This window comes from Cavia porcellus, unplaced genomic scaffold, assembly GCF_034190915.1.
Source record: "Cavia porcellus strain 051 isolate PalLab524CR breed Dunkin Hartley unplaced genomic scaffold, mCavPor4.1 scaffold_3, whole genome shotgun sequence".
In the NCBI taxonomy this organism is placed as follows: Eukaryota; Metazoa; Chordata; class Mammalia; order Rodentia; family Caviidae; genus Cavia; species Cavia porcellus.
In genome coordinates, this window is record NW_026947486.1 from 29,533,835 (window position 1) to 29,547,861 (window position 14,027).

At 35.2% G+C, this 14,027-nt stretch overlaps 1 protein-coding gene across 2 annotated transcripts in view; it reads right to left on the reverse strand.

The window, feature by feature from the left end:
- Yipf6 (Yip1 domain family member 6) overlaps positions 1–14,027 on the reverse strand; it is a 38,188-nt gene that overhangs the window by 22,077 nt on the left and 2,084 nt on the right. For both annotated transcript variants that reach the window (XM_003462293.5, XM_063245990.1), the window contains exons 2-5: positions 12,069–12,197; positions 11,009–11,087; positions 7,306–7,348; positions 3,548–3,673 (exon numbers count right to left, since the gene is read on the reverse strand). In XM_003462293.5, coding sequence (XP_003462341.1) covers positions 3,548–3,673; positions 7,306–7,348; positions 11,009–11,087; positions 12,069–12,197 — 377 coding nt within the window. The remainder of the gene's footprint in view (positions 1–3,547; positions 3,674–7,305; positions 7,349–11,008; positions 11,088–12,068; positions 12,198–14,027) is intronic.

A 14,027-nucleotide genomic window follows, 5' to 3' on the forward strand; every position in this document is an offset into this window, starting at 1 on the left:
AAGTTTCACTGGGACAGACTGGCTCTGATCCTCCTCTATACTCTAGAGGAAATGTCAGGTCTGTTCTGCTTCAGTTTCCTTTCTTTGGCTTTACTTTCAATCATTTGTACTTTCCTTATGAGATTCGTGTAAAATCAGAAAGAACTCTACAGTCTGTTCCAACCTTTTCCTCCTAAGTTAAGTCCGTAGAAAATGAGCATTTGTTAATGCTGAAGACAGGGAAATCATCTTAGATGAGGGACACATACCCAATCTCTGGTTCAGATGTGACACAGAAATTTTGCCCATTCAAGAGAACACACATAGAAGCCATGTCTTGACTTAGTGTTCTGGGAAAGTCTCCTTTTAGAGACTGAACCTGAGACACAGTGGAAAGAAACAACTTCTGGGTGAAACCAGAAGGAGCTATTTCCAAAAGTAGCACACTTATAGGACCAAAATACATTTAGACTAACACAGCTCTCTAACCTTTCAAGTTGTGGACTTTAAAACCTTTAGTATCAACTTACAAAGCGCGAGGTATAATCTTGTTCAGGCTTTTAACTATCCCTTATAGAACTCTGGCAGACTGTGATTACTCTGCCAGCTAATTAAATGCTCCTATAGCAACTGCCACTCTGAGTTAAAGTGGAGGACAGGTTTGCCCAGTATCTCTTTGCTGAATCCACATTGAGCCAATGGCCAATGTAATGTTGACCAGAAAGACAGCTGGATTCCTTTCTGGAGCCTGACCTCTGGTTACCTGGGCCAATGGAAACTCAGAACAACTGAGGGTTCATGGCCAGGATGACTCTCTGGCAGATACCCAAAAGTTTCTCAGTGGAAACTGGCTCACGACCTCAGAAAATCTCCACTTATCTATCTACTTATATCTCTCTGCTAGTAAAGTAAAGATGTTCACCCAAACTCTTCAGGCAATTAGACTACCTCTCAGAAATTAGGTGGAGGTATCATGAAATGTTAAAAACCAGCCTATTGCTGGTTTGGCACATGTCTTTTTGTCCTTCTCAACTCTGGTCTTCCTTCAAGTATTATACCTCAATAAACAGCCATGAAAATATACCTTGCTTAAGCTGTAACTAAACTAAAATAACTTTCTCTTCACCCATTTTTTTTAGTTATGTCTAAAAGCCCAACTCCAATCCTGGAGAGATTTTATCCACTCTAAAAACTGTAATATATATAATATATTATATTCCATCTAATCCCAGAAAGTATGGCCAAGATCAAGAAATCAACCAATAATATATATTATTATTATATTAATATTATATAATATTAATTTAATACATAAATATATAATATAATATTAATACATATTTATTATATATAAATATATATGATATAATATATTAATATTATATAATATATATAATATATGGGTTGCCAACTAATCAAAATAAGGCTGAGATTGATTTTTACAAACACAGTACATATGTTGTTCATGTACAAAAACTTAAAAGAAACTTTTTCATTGGTCAAAATAATGTATTAATGTGGTTCTCATATGTTATCAAAAATTTAGATAATTACATGACAAAATGTCAAGCATCATCAATAAAGGAACCTAAGAGTCAATGGGTACTATTGCTAGCCCTTAGAAATACTTTCTAAACTTACCTGTCAGCTCTAATGCTCATACTTTGATTATACATGCCTTTGTATACATACTTTGATTATACCATGCCTTGATTAAAATTTGTTTTTTGCCTAAAAGGTGCCAAATGTCAAGTAATCATACAGATGAAACCAATAACAAATATGCTAGACTCCTTTTACTGGGATACACCAGATTTTGTCCAGAAAAGTTTCTGTTACACATATCAAGCCCTTAATTAACTATATTCAGTGGGCTTACAGTGACATCACAGTGACATCACAGCTGGTCTCTGTCTCCTAAATAAAAAAAGTAAAATTAATGAGACAGGTCATCCTCCAAAATGGCATGATATTAGACACTCTAACAACAATATTGGGAGGGGGATATTTGTGCAATTATAAAACCCAAATGTGTGCGCATTCCTGATCTACCTGCTAACATCTCAAGATATTAAGATGTTCAAAGATATTAGATGACAAATCAGTATCATGTCAGACTCAAAAATTTCTTGGACATTATCCTTATCCTCTTTATAGAAAGCCTTTACTAGCTCCTTTTGGTGAAAATCTTTGTTAACTGTACTTATAATTATCCAGCTGATTCTATTATTTGGCCCATGCACACTTAATTGTCTCCTTGCCTTTTTCTCTTCCAGACTTAAAGCTGTATGCCTACCCAAAATAAAAACACTTGGTGTCTACGGAGGACATTTAGATAGAGTCTCTGCAGAGTATTCCAGATTGGCAATCAATAACTACAACCCTTTTCAACCTGAAGAAGCCAGATTAGTCATTGCCCATTACTCCCTCGTGGCAGTTTGGGTTACTTCTTCAGAGGAGGAATTGTTATATAGACAGTTAAGATACAAATGTCATAGGCAGTCAGACAGGGCCGATTCCTTGAAGAAGCCAGTGCAGAAGGCCAGACATTTGGCAACTGTGGGGGAGACAGAACCTCCACTGTGGGCCAGATCTCAAGACAAAAAGGTAAGTCAATACACCCACAAACTTCCTAAGGGTAAGCACCACGAATTGATATTCTAAATAGGTCTCTATAACCCCGAGGAAGCCAGAAGTCGCCATCCCAACTCCCTACTGAAAGTCACTGTTCTGTATTCATGCCCGCTTGCTTCATGACTCACTTCCCTATTTGTCCCTCGTTTAATTTTACCTATACAATTAATTTTATTAGTTGAACAGCTATTTTGAAGAAAACAAGATATTATAATAGCCAATGCTGATTTAATATCATCTTGCTCTGAAGTCCTACCATGCTTTTGTTCGTTTCCATTGGTTCTATCATATTGTATCTTATTGGATTTTATTATGTTTGATATTATAAACAGATTTTCTATGGAAAATGAGATAATATAGTAGTCATTGTTCATTCTCCATTATTTGGTTCTGAATGTCCTGTAATATTTTCATTCTCTTGAATGGTTTTATACAATTTTGTTATGTTTGATACTATTGTATATGAAGTTATGCTCAACTATTTCAAAAAGAGAGACATTACGGTAATTACTGTCAATTACGGGTTGTCTTGTGGTGAAATACTGTGTTGCTTACATTGTTCTGTCCTGATTTGCTTTGTTATGCCCTCTTTTGTCTTAATCTCTTTAAAATAAAAAATAAATAAAATTTTTTTTAAAATCTTATTAGTTGACCATAGTTTTGTCCCACCTCATGCCCACCTTGTGAGTTTCCATGTTTTCCCCACCTGCCTCATTTTGTGGTTATACTCTAAAAAAGTCTATAGAAAAGACAAGAGTCTTTGGCAACCCACTCAGGACTTCTTCTGTGTCTCTCTCAAAGAAAAGCTTTCTTTCTCTCAATATATTTATTCTGCTCTAAAAATAAATACATATCTAAATAGCCTGGATTCCTTAAAATATAAGATATGCCACCTGACAAAGGAAAAGAAAAGATATACTTTAATGATACTCACATATTTCCTCCAAGAAGTTTTGAGTTGAGGGTGATGGTGACTGCACCAAACCAGACAATGACAAAAACTTCGGCAAATTGGGGCCCTCCATCTTTTTCACCATCCATAGAGCCTCTCTGCAACATTCTGAAATAAACAAACAGTATGATAATTGTCTAATATTTTACTTACAGCAAAGTGAAGGTATGGAATCTCGACCTCTGATGCAAAGTGCTGTGCTGTACCTCTGAACATCTATGATATATAGGTCACACTGAAAGGAAAATGCTGAAAATATTTGGTAAGACTTTCTTACTTCAAACTCCAAATACATTCCAAATTCAGGAGTGCAACAGGTGCTCCATTTGACTTTTCTGAAATGTTTAATGGATTACTGAAGACCTTTTAGTTTGAGCAGAGATATAACCTGAAAGGTAGGGAGAGGGGGCCAAATGTGGTTTGCAGACAAAGCTCTTGGTTCATACAATAATTCAAATAGTTTTTACTTTAATATGACATTAGTTTAAAATTGGGAGGTTTCACATATGTAATTCCTGGGCTGTGATTGTTACCTCAGTGGTAAAGTACTTGCCCAACATGCATGAGGCCATGGGTTTGATAATACTACAAAGGCAGGGAGATAGGGGAATACATATTTATTGATTTTCTTGAAAATCTAGATGACTTTCTCATGTTGAACCTGCATTCTAATATGGCAACAGTCAGATGCAACTGATCCAGAAGCAAGGGCATTCAGGTTACTTCTCTATTAGACAAATCTGATTTGTAATTCTTGAAGGTAAAAGTTTTAGGTCAGATACTTAAAAATGGAAATAGTGTGTAAACTTACTTAGTTGCCTTTTGTGTTTGGGTGGGTACTAGGTATTGAACCCAATGTCTTCTCACTGAACTATATCTCCAGTTCTTTTTGTATTCTTTTTTTTTTTTTTTTTTTTTTTTGTCTTTTTCCTTTTTATCAGTGCCGGGGTTTGAACTCACGACTGCCTGCTTGCAAGGCAGGCGCTTATGCCGCTGAGCTAAATCCCCAGCCCCTCTTTTTGTATTCTTTTCAAAATTTTAAGACAGGGTCTTGCTAAGTTTCTAAGTTGCTCAGGTTGGGCTTGAACTTGCAATCTTCTTGCCTTACCCTCCCAGAATGTTGTAATTACAAGTATGTATCACTGTACCTAGCCAGTTGCTAATTTAACATACAAATAATTAGTGACTTTGCTTTGAAATTGAGTAGTTGAATAGCCACTTAAATATTCTTTGTCTAATAATTTTACAGACATAAAAAGCTTTCAATACTGGATTTAAAATACTTGGACTTGGGTTTTCTCCAGAAAAATGATAAATAATAAAGAAGTTCAGAATCTTGTCTTATTACATCATATGGAAAAGTCACACAGTAAGTCTTGGCCAGCTATGCTGCTTGCCAGTATGTATAGAATTTTATATTCTACAGCTGTGCATATTCCAAGTCTTGACAATCAGATACAAAAGATTATATCTCATTTGTTGTCTGGAATTCCACTGCTTTAGCATGGTATGATGTAAGGAATATTAAAATAGTCTGAAAGGCAGGAGACCCAGACACTGATCCTAGTTCTGACAACAGATGTCTTAGGACTCTGGTTTTCTCTACAAATAATTAAGCTTTAAGAGTTTCTAATATAAACCCTTCCATCAATGCACTGATCTGATTCCTTGATATGGTTACTAAAGGAATAAGAAAGGACTATTATCTAAATTAGCATATGCTCAATTTAAACTGAAAAATCAGGGCTGGAGATTTAGTTCAGTTGGTGGAGCACTTGCCAAACATGTGCAGGCACTAGGTTTGATGGCCAGCATGGTAGAAAAAAATTAGAAGGAGCTGAGGATGCTGGGGATGTAATGCACTGGTAGAATGCTTTCCTAGCATAAAGGCAGCCCTACTTTGTTCCCAAGCATCACACATACACACAAACAAATACAAAAACAACAACAACAAAAAAAAAAACTTAAAGAACCAACTTGTTGCAATTACAACTGTAAAGAATTAGGCCTGTCAACCACTTCCTTTTACAGATATGGAAAAAGAGACTCAGAGTGTTAGGTGCACAGAAGAGTAATGACAGAGGTAGAGAAGGCAGTCAAAAACCTGAGGTTGAATTTTAGGTCTAGCACTGATTATATTATGTCTTGCTTAAGTCCATGACCTCTCTGAATCTGAGCTTATTTGTCAAAAAGGGAAAATAACACTGTATTATTGTAAAGTAAAAGACAGTATTTTAAAATTTTCTGTAAAGAGGAAATAATAATCACTTTACAAACTTCAGTTATTAGTAACGCAAACACACAGCTGATAGAGCCTGGATAACCAGGAATCCTAGTATTTTTTCCACTCCATCAGTGGTGATATGCTCCTATCCAATGGAATCTTGCTCCCGTCCCTCCTCCTTTGTATACACCATGTATGGGAAAGTGTAATAGTCTGAGACACGTTTTAGCTTTAACTCTGCCACTTATATTCTAATTTATTCTCGTTCATATTTTAATAAGACTTAAAGAGAATTAATTACGTTTGTAAATAAACAATGTTTAAACACCTAACGATTGCATTCACTTGATTTAATGATGGGAAGATATAGGAGAATAAATAAATATTTGTTGAATAGACATGGCTAAACTCGACTAAGAAGTCATTGTAAACAAAAGTGGCTATACTTTTCACATCTTTAATTTCATCATTTTTAACTGATTCTTGACTTTTGCCATTAAATATAGAAGGAGTACACAAAAAGCTAAGATCTCCAGTGAGTCAGCACTGTGTGAGGACTGACTAGAAGAGAGCCAAACGCCAGCCCTCTCCACTCTCCTTTGAGTCCGTGCCTGCAGGAAAGGAAAACAAGAAATCAACAAGAAGCTAAGCCCACCTGTCAGTTGGTGAGATGCGCAGGTTGACTGGGGGTCAGCCAGATGCCAACCCCTTCTGGTACATGCGCAGGGAAGACAAGAACCACCAACTTTCCCTCTCCCTATAAGCAACTGATCCAGAGAAACACAGCCTGTGATCATAGCTAATGTGGTAAAATACAACTTAATGCTTGTAGTGTTTAGTTTTTCATTGACTTTGCAGGCCTAAAGCCAGTAGACTGATCATCTATTAAGAGGATAATAATGTGCAGTATAGCATACATGGGCTATCGCCTTCTGCAGGTGGTAGCTATTATTAATTCCCTATTATCTTGTTTCAAAATCCTGTGTCATTCTCATTGTTTTGTTTGGTTGGGTTTTATCTTGTTTGATTTTATGATATCTGATGGCATGGGCAGCTATTTCGAAGATAAGAAGACACAGCATGGTAGCCATTTTGGATTTACCATTATATTGTTTTGAAGTCCTGTATTGCATTCATTGTTTTATTTTTATTGATTCTATTTTGTTCTGTTTTGTTTGATTTTTACTGTCTGAAGGAACGGGTAGCTATTTTGAAGACAAGAGGCATTATGGTAACCAGGGCTGATTGCCTATTATCTTGTTTTGAAATCCAGTGTCACTTATACTGTCTTGCTTTGATTGGCTTTATCTGTTTTATTTTGCTTGGTTTTATTCTCTTTAAAATAAAATTTAAAAAAATACACACACACACACACACACACACACACACACACATATATATATGGAGTACATAAGCCACAGAAGACCTAACTGAAATATTTAGTCAAAATTCCCAACTTTAAAACTCCACAAAAGTCTAGTCTAGCTCAAATGACAAAGGAAATATAAATACTCACAATGCAAGTGTCACACAAAGGATCAGGGGGCCCCATAAATCCCCTACAAGGCAAGGAAAGACAAAACTCTACTAAGAAACATATAGGTAAGCATTTCTATCCTTATTCCAATATCTACCTCCCATTCTTTGAATCCAAACACCCAGGCTCTCTGTCGGCCCAAGTCTTTTCATCTCTCCTGTTTCCCAGTTACCCCTTGTTCTCTAATTCAGAATACAGTTTTTCATATATTCCTGAAGTTTTGCTCACTTCATATCCCACAAATCACCCCTCTCTCTACTTACTAGGCCACATTCCAACATGCTGGAATTAAAGACCAACAGGCCAGCAGTTAGAAGAACTAGGTGTCCCAACCCACATCCTCAGAAAAAAGTTCACACCAAAATCATTTCATCAACATGAGGCTGTATTAAATAGACAAGACAAAAATTTGTGTTCATTTCACAAATACAAAACATGGAATTGAGCAGGAAGCAACTTGCCCAAGTATATAGGTACAGATGGACTCAGAACTTAGGTCTGTTGGTTCTTAGTTCAAAATTTTTGCCACTCTCCCAGACTGCTTCCCTTTTATAATTATTATATGGAGCTAAAAGAATTGGTAATCTTCAAGGGCTGGGGATTTAGCTCAGCAGCATAAGCGCCTGCCTTGCAAGCATACAGTTGTGAGTTCGATCCCCAGTACCGATAAAAAAAAAAAAAAAAAAGAATTGGTATTCTTCTTTAAAAAATAGCCCAATATTGGTAATTTTACAAGGTTAAACTTTAACAAATAACATGGGCGAGCTTTCTGAAACTATAAAATGCTCTGCCAACATCAGAACTAGCAAACAGTGACCCTCAGTCAATAGCTGCTGAGTGGTTAGTATGCTAACAGTTCAGCAACACACAGCTTTAAAGCAAAATTATGTTCTTGAACTAAGCCAAAAAAAGTGTATACATCCAACATCTAACTTGAATCTCATATGTACCTATCTTTACCTGAGGCAAGCTTAACTTTCTTTTTAGTTATATAAGTAATTTTGACACCAACATGGAAATTTTGGAAAAGAGATAAAAAATCATAATCCTACTACTCTAATAATTATTGACCTTATTAAATTCTAACAGTAATTGAAGTGAATTCAAGTACAATGATATTAATCCAACTTTTAATGCCCTGAAGATTTAATTTATAAAAATCTCTAACTATTTTGGCTCTTTTTTGTTAATTTATCTCTTTAACCATTTGTTATAAAATATATAACACAAAATTTTATCACTTTAACCATTTCTAAGTATAGAGTTAAGTAGCATTAAGTGCACTCACACTGTTGTACAACCATCATCTCCATCCCTCTTCAGAACTTTGTCATCTTTCCAAATTAAATTCTAACTCCCCATTCTTACCCTTACAAAAGCCTCTGGCTACCATAATTTTATTTTCAATCTCTATGAATCTTAGTCTAGGTACCTAACAGTATCATATGTGTCCTCTTATGCCTGGCTTATTATCACTTAGCAAATTCTGATTAACATTCAATACACATATGGTATATACCATGGAATACTATATTTTATCAGTGGATGCTTCGGTTGTTTCCACCTTTTAGCCGCTGTGAATAATGCTGCTACCAACAGAGGTATATAACTATCTGATCAAGTCTCCACTTTCAACTGTTTTGGGTATGTATCTAGAAATGGAATTACTGGCTCATCTGGTGATTCTATGTTTAATTTTTTTGAGGAAATGCTGTACTGTTTTTCACAGCAACTGTACTATTTCACCTTTTCGCCAGCAATACAAAGGGTTCCAATTTCTCCACTTCCTTCTCCACACTTGTTACTTACTGTTTTCTTCATAATAACTATCCTAATGGGTATAAAGTGATCCCTCATTGTGGCTTTTTTAAAAAAAGAAACTATTTTTAAGTCATGAATTTCCCCTCTGCCACTTAGCCATGGGCTGTGATAACAAAGTAGGGCAAAAACACGAAAGTGCAAATGTCTAGTTATGACTCACCCTTTATGCCAGCCTATCTTTCTTTTCCCACAAGGTTTAGGAGTAGACATTCATATATTAAATGTCTAATATACAACATTAATTAGTTAATGCACATCGCTAATTAGTACATTGGTTCTGAACTGTGACTAAAGCCACCATGCTCTGAACTGAGCCACAGTAGCAATTGAAAGGATAGCTTCACATCTGGGACAGCAGTAGTAAAGTAGAAAGGGTACTGAACTTGAAAACTGTATTCTAATCCTGCCTATGAGATCTTGACACGTCACTGAGTTTCTCTAAAACTTATTTTCTTATATATAAAACAGGAATAATAACTTTCACCTCACAAGGTGGTAGTAAGGATTAAATAAGATAAAATGCGTGTAGTGAGGGGGAGGCACTACAATAATAGCTACCATTTATGGAGTACCTAGTGAATACCAGATGCCATACTAAGTGATATACACATGTTGTCATCTCTAATTCACACCTTCAAGATACAGGTTATTAGTTCCACACTTTAACAGGTGAAGAACATTGTGCTCCCAAAGAGTTAACTGTCTTACTCAGATCACAGACCTAGTCATGGAACTACTATTCAAATCGATTTGCCCATGCTTTTTCCACTGCATCAATGATAGTATCATGGTCTTTATCTAGATGTCCCCCCAAAACCCCATGTAATCATAGGTGGAGCTTTTTCAGAGATGGCTGGACCTAAGTGTGTGACACTGGAGTTGATTCATGTTACAATGCTAGGCTGAAGAGGGCAATAAGACTGAGTATGACACCTATCTGCCCAAAGTAGCCAGGACAAGATAAAAGGGGCAGAAAGAGCTGTGGTCATGCCTTGCTTACTGCTTTTGCTGCCTTCTGCCTACTATGAACTGTCTCTCCTCTGTGATCTCCCTCTGCCATGCCATCCTGCCCTGGAGCCAACCAACTATGAACTGAAACCTCTACAAATTGTGAGCTAAATAAACCTCTATACCTTTAACTTTGAGTGTAGGGTATTTTGTCCCAGCAATGAGAAAACTAACAAAGAAAACCACCCTTAAGTCATGTGTCAGCTCCAATTTAAATTTTGAATGCTGCCTTCTGTCTACAGAGAATAAAGGCACACTTGCCACTTACTTGATATCCCTGTATCACAGCTGACATGTTGCTGAAATAGACAGTACACTCATGCATGACACCACTGTTACTATTCTCAAGCAAATGATTTTTCTGATAAAGAATAAAAACTGACTGCATGAAAAGAAAGATGAGAAACCTAATGATTTTAAGAAAAAATTCTAAGAATGATTTACTGTAGTTTTGATAGAACTCTAGAAATTAATCAGACTAAATGATAGTTTTGAAACAGAAATATCAATAAAGGTACCATTAATTTATTAACCATTAAAAGGTATTTGGTAGTATACTAATTTAGCATTTGTTTTTCCCTTGCAAATCATTAGTTCTTTGGTTGAACAAAGCATATTCTAGAGCAGTTGAGGGTAAACAGTCTTTTATTTGTTGATAAAGATAATATAATAAGCAAAATATTCTAACCTCTAAATTTCAATCTAAATTTCTTCCAAAGTTTTCATTCACATATATGTATTTTCATTTTGCAAAATGACACCAGTTTTATTATATTAGAGCCTTTGCCTTATAAAGTACTAATGGCAATGTACAATGAGATGAGGCAAACTCTCAGAAGTTTCATATACTTACAATCTCTCAAAAGAGTGTTACTTTTTCTAGGATATAAAACATACATGAATTTTTTTCCAACAGCTTTTAGATCACGCATCTGAAAGACACAAACAACTTGTTATACTGCAGTGACCAAGGTTACCAGATAATCACTTCACTTAATTTACTAAAAATTCCTTTTTTTCAATCTCCTAGAAGTTGGCTTTCATTGAACTTTGGTGTTTATGCCAGTTCAACTCTTTCACTATACAAATAAACCAGAGTTGAGAGTATGATTTTTCTATTAACTCAAGTCATTAGATAACATTTTTTCACAACTAACAGCTCTATTTTGACTTTGAAAACTCTGTAAAGAAAGAATCCTCCCAATATGATATTTAGAATAATATCATTATGAAAAGCTGCTATGCAAAATGCAGAATGTAACATTCAGCTCAAACATGATTAGGTACCAAAGGCCAATTAGTCTGCTCCCTAGCTACCATATTCTTTGTAACACATAAGTTCCAACATTCACAATTTAATTGATAAATGAATCAGTCAAGACATTTGAGGAAGGATTCAGTAGTGCAAATGTAACTTCTCAAAATACAATGGAAACGATTCAATCCTAGATTTTAATTTTTAATAGTTATTTGACCCTTGCAAGCAGGCAGTCGTGAGTTCGATCCCTGGTACCGATAAAAACAAAAAAGACCAAAAAAAAAAATAGTTATTTGACATTCTATCGGATGTACATAATACATTTAACCAATATAAGTTGTTTCCAACTTTCTTCTATATAGAGTTCATTACACTATAATGAACACCTTTGCATTGTATTTTTCTGTTAAAATTATACTTAACTTTTTAATTTTTTATTATGCAATAGAGAAGTAAAATCATTTTAAAATTTTGAACATTTTAAGATTCTTAATATCCACTGTAGCCAAACTGCTCTTCAAAGACTGATTATTTTCTAAGAGAGAATCTTAAACTTCAACAAATAAAATATAACAAACTCAGTGAACAAACAAAATATTGCAGTTATTTAGTACTGTGACATTAAAGAGAAGCTCTCTTAACTAGTCTAACTTACGATAGTATTCCGAACAGATTCATTTAATGTGGAGCTGTCAAATTCTCGACTGCGAGATCTCATAGGAATGGTGATTTCTCCTTCTATTGGGATATCTTGTGAGATAGATATATCTGAAAGGCCTGCAAACTGAGAAGTAATAGAGGGAAAAAATTAAATCTATGCACTTGAACATTCCTCAAAGACATCATTTCCTAGAAAAGTGAACACGTAGGGTTTTACACAGTAGTTACCATAACAGATATTGAACAATTCAGTTGAAAAAATAATGAAAATAAATGCCATAAATATTTTCTTGCCCCCAAATATTTAGTTTCTTTCAAGCATGAGATCCCTAACTGATATAACCTAGTAATAAAAACATAATAACTGCAGAGCTATTGAAAAATTATCATGCTAGAAATGCTGATTTCTATTGCACTTAGGTTCCTTAGTGGCTTTAGTGGCCTCTGCTGGATAAAGAAGAGTATTACATGAAATGTAAATGAAAACAGAAATATAAATACCTTGATTTACATTCTTTTTACCAGGCTCCCTGGCAACCACAGGTGATCTGGTAAATAAATTTAAAGGTGAATAAAGAATGTAAATTGTTAAACTCTTATGATCATCTGCTAAGTGTGATTATCATGACCAAACTCTAGACATTACAAATTAAAAAAAAAAAAAAAAAAAAAAAAAAAAAACAGAAGTAATCCTTTCTCATACAGTTTTGGGCCCAGTGGGGACAATCTTTATTGGGCAACTGGTGCTGATAAATAAAACACAAAAAAGTACAATAAAATCTTAGAAAAAAATGAGGTTGCTCAAAAAAGCAAGGTTGTATCAAAAATAACTTCTCAACCATGTTCATATTTTTTAAAACACACTGAACAATGGGGGCTGGGGATTCAGCTCAGTGGCATAAGCGCCTGCCTTGCAAGCAGGCAGTCATGAGTTCGATCCCTGGTACCAATAAAAAAATAAAAAACGCATTGAACAAGCTCTACATTTTTTAAAGGTTTCCTATGGAAAAAAGGAATGAAGTGGTAGAGCATAAGACAGGCTTCTTTGAATATACATTGTTCTCTGTATATGACTTAAAATAGTTCACATGATTATGAAATAAAATTGAAATTTAAATGAAGCCATCCCTGAAACAGAAATCTTAAACAAGTAAGTCTATTGTATAGTAAATTAAACACACAACCACTCAAAGAACTACTTCAAATGATTTCTAACGCTATAATTTGACTTCCAACCACATAGAGCAAGGTGAAAAGCACATTTCCTTACCAGAGCAATGAGAAAAGACTAGATAAACTACAAAATCATAATTTTCGTGGAAGCTATCAGAGATCTGAGAGGGTAGGGCAACCAACCAGCCTGCATGTGAACTACAAGGAAAGACACGTGCCTCCAAGAAGAGACAGGACATCTGTATTGTACCGACAAGTCAACTGTACTTTCCATGAGAAGATGAAACTAGGCACTACACAGATGGAGAAGAATTCGGCTAAAATTTTAATAAATTGCTAAAGGTCAGTACAAAAGTAAGGAACTCTTGAAAGGAACAGACTCAAGGAGGGCTCACAGTCACTTAGAGGAGAGGTGGTGGTGGTGAAATATGGCACATGTGCCACACTAGGCTGTTTGTATCATTGAAAGCTCTAAATAAGGTTCACCATCACTTAGCTGGGAGCTTCAGAAGAACAATTATGAGACCTAAGGCCAAAAGCAGGCAACAAATAACATTTAGAAAAACACTGTAAACAACCAAGCACCCACCCTAAATTTAAGGTAACAGTAGAGGAATTTCAAACTAATGATGCCTTGAAAGTACTCTTAGCAAAAACAAGAGACAAGTGTTAATTCATTTAATCCACTAATAATCCAATAAACTAAGTATTGTTGTATCTGGGATAACAGGCACAGCAAGTTTACTAATTTTCCCCAATATTCCAATTTCCTCAAGTGACA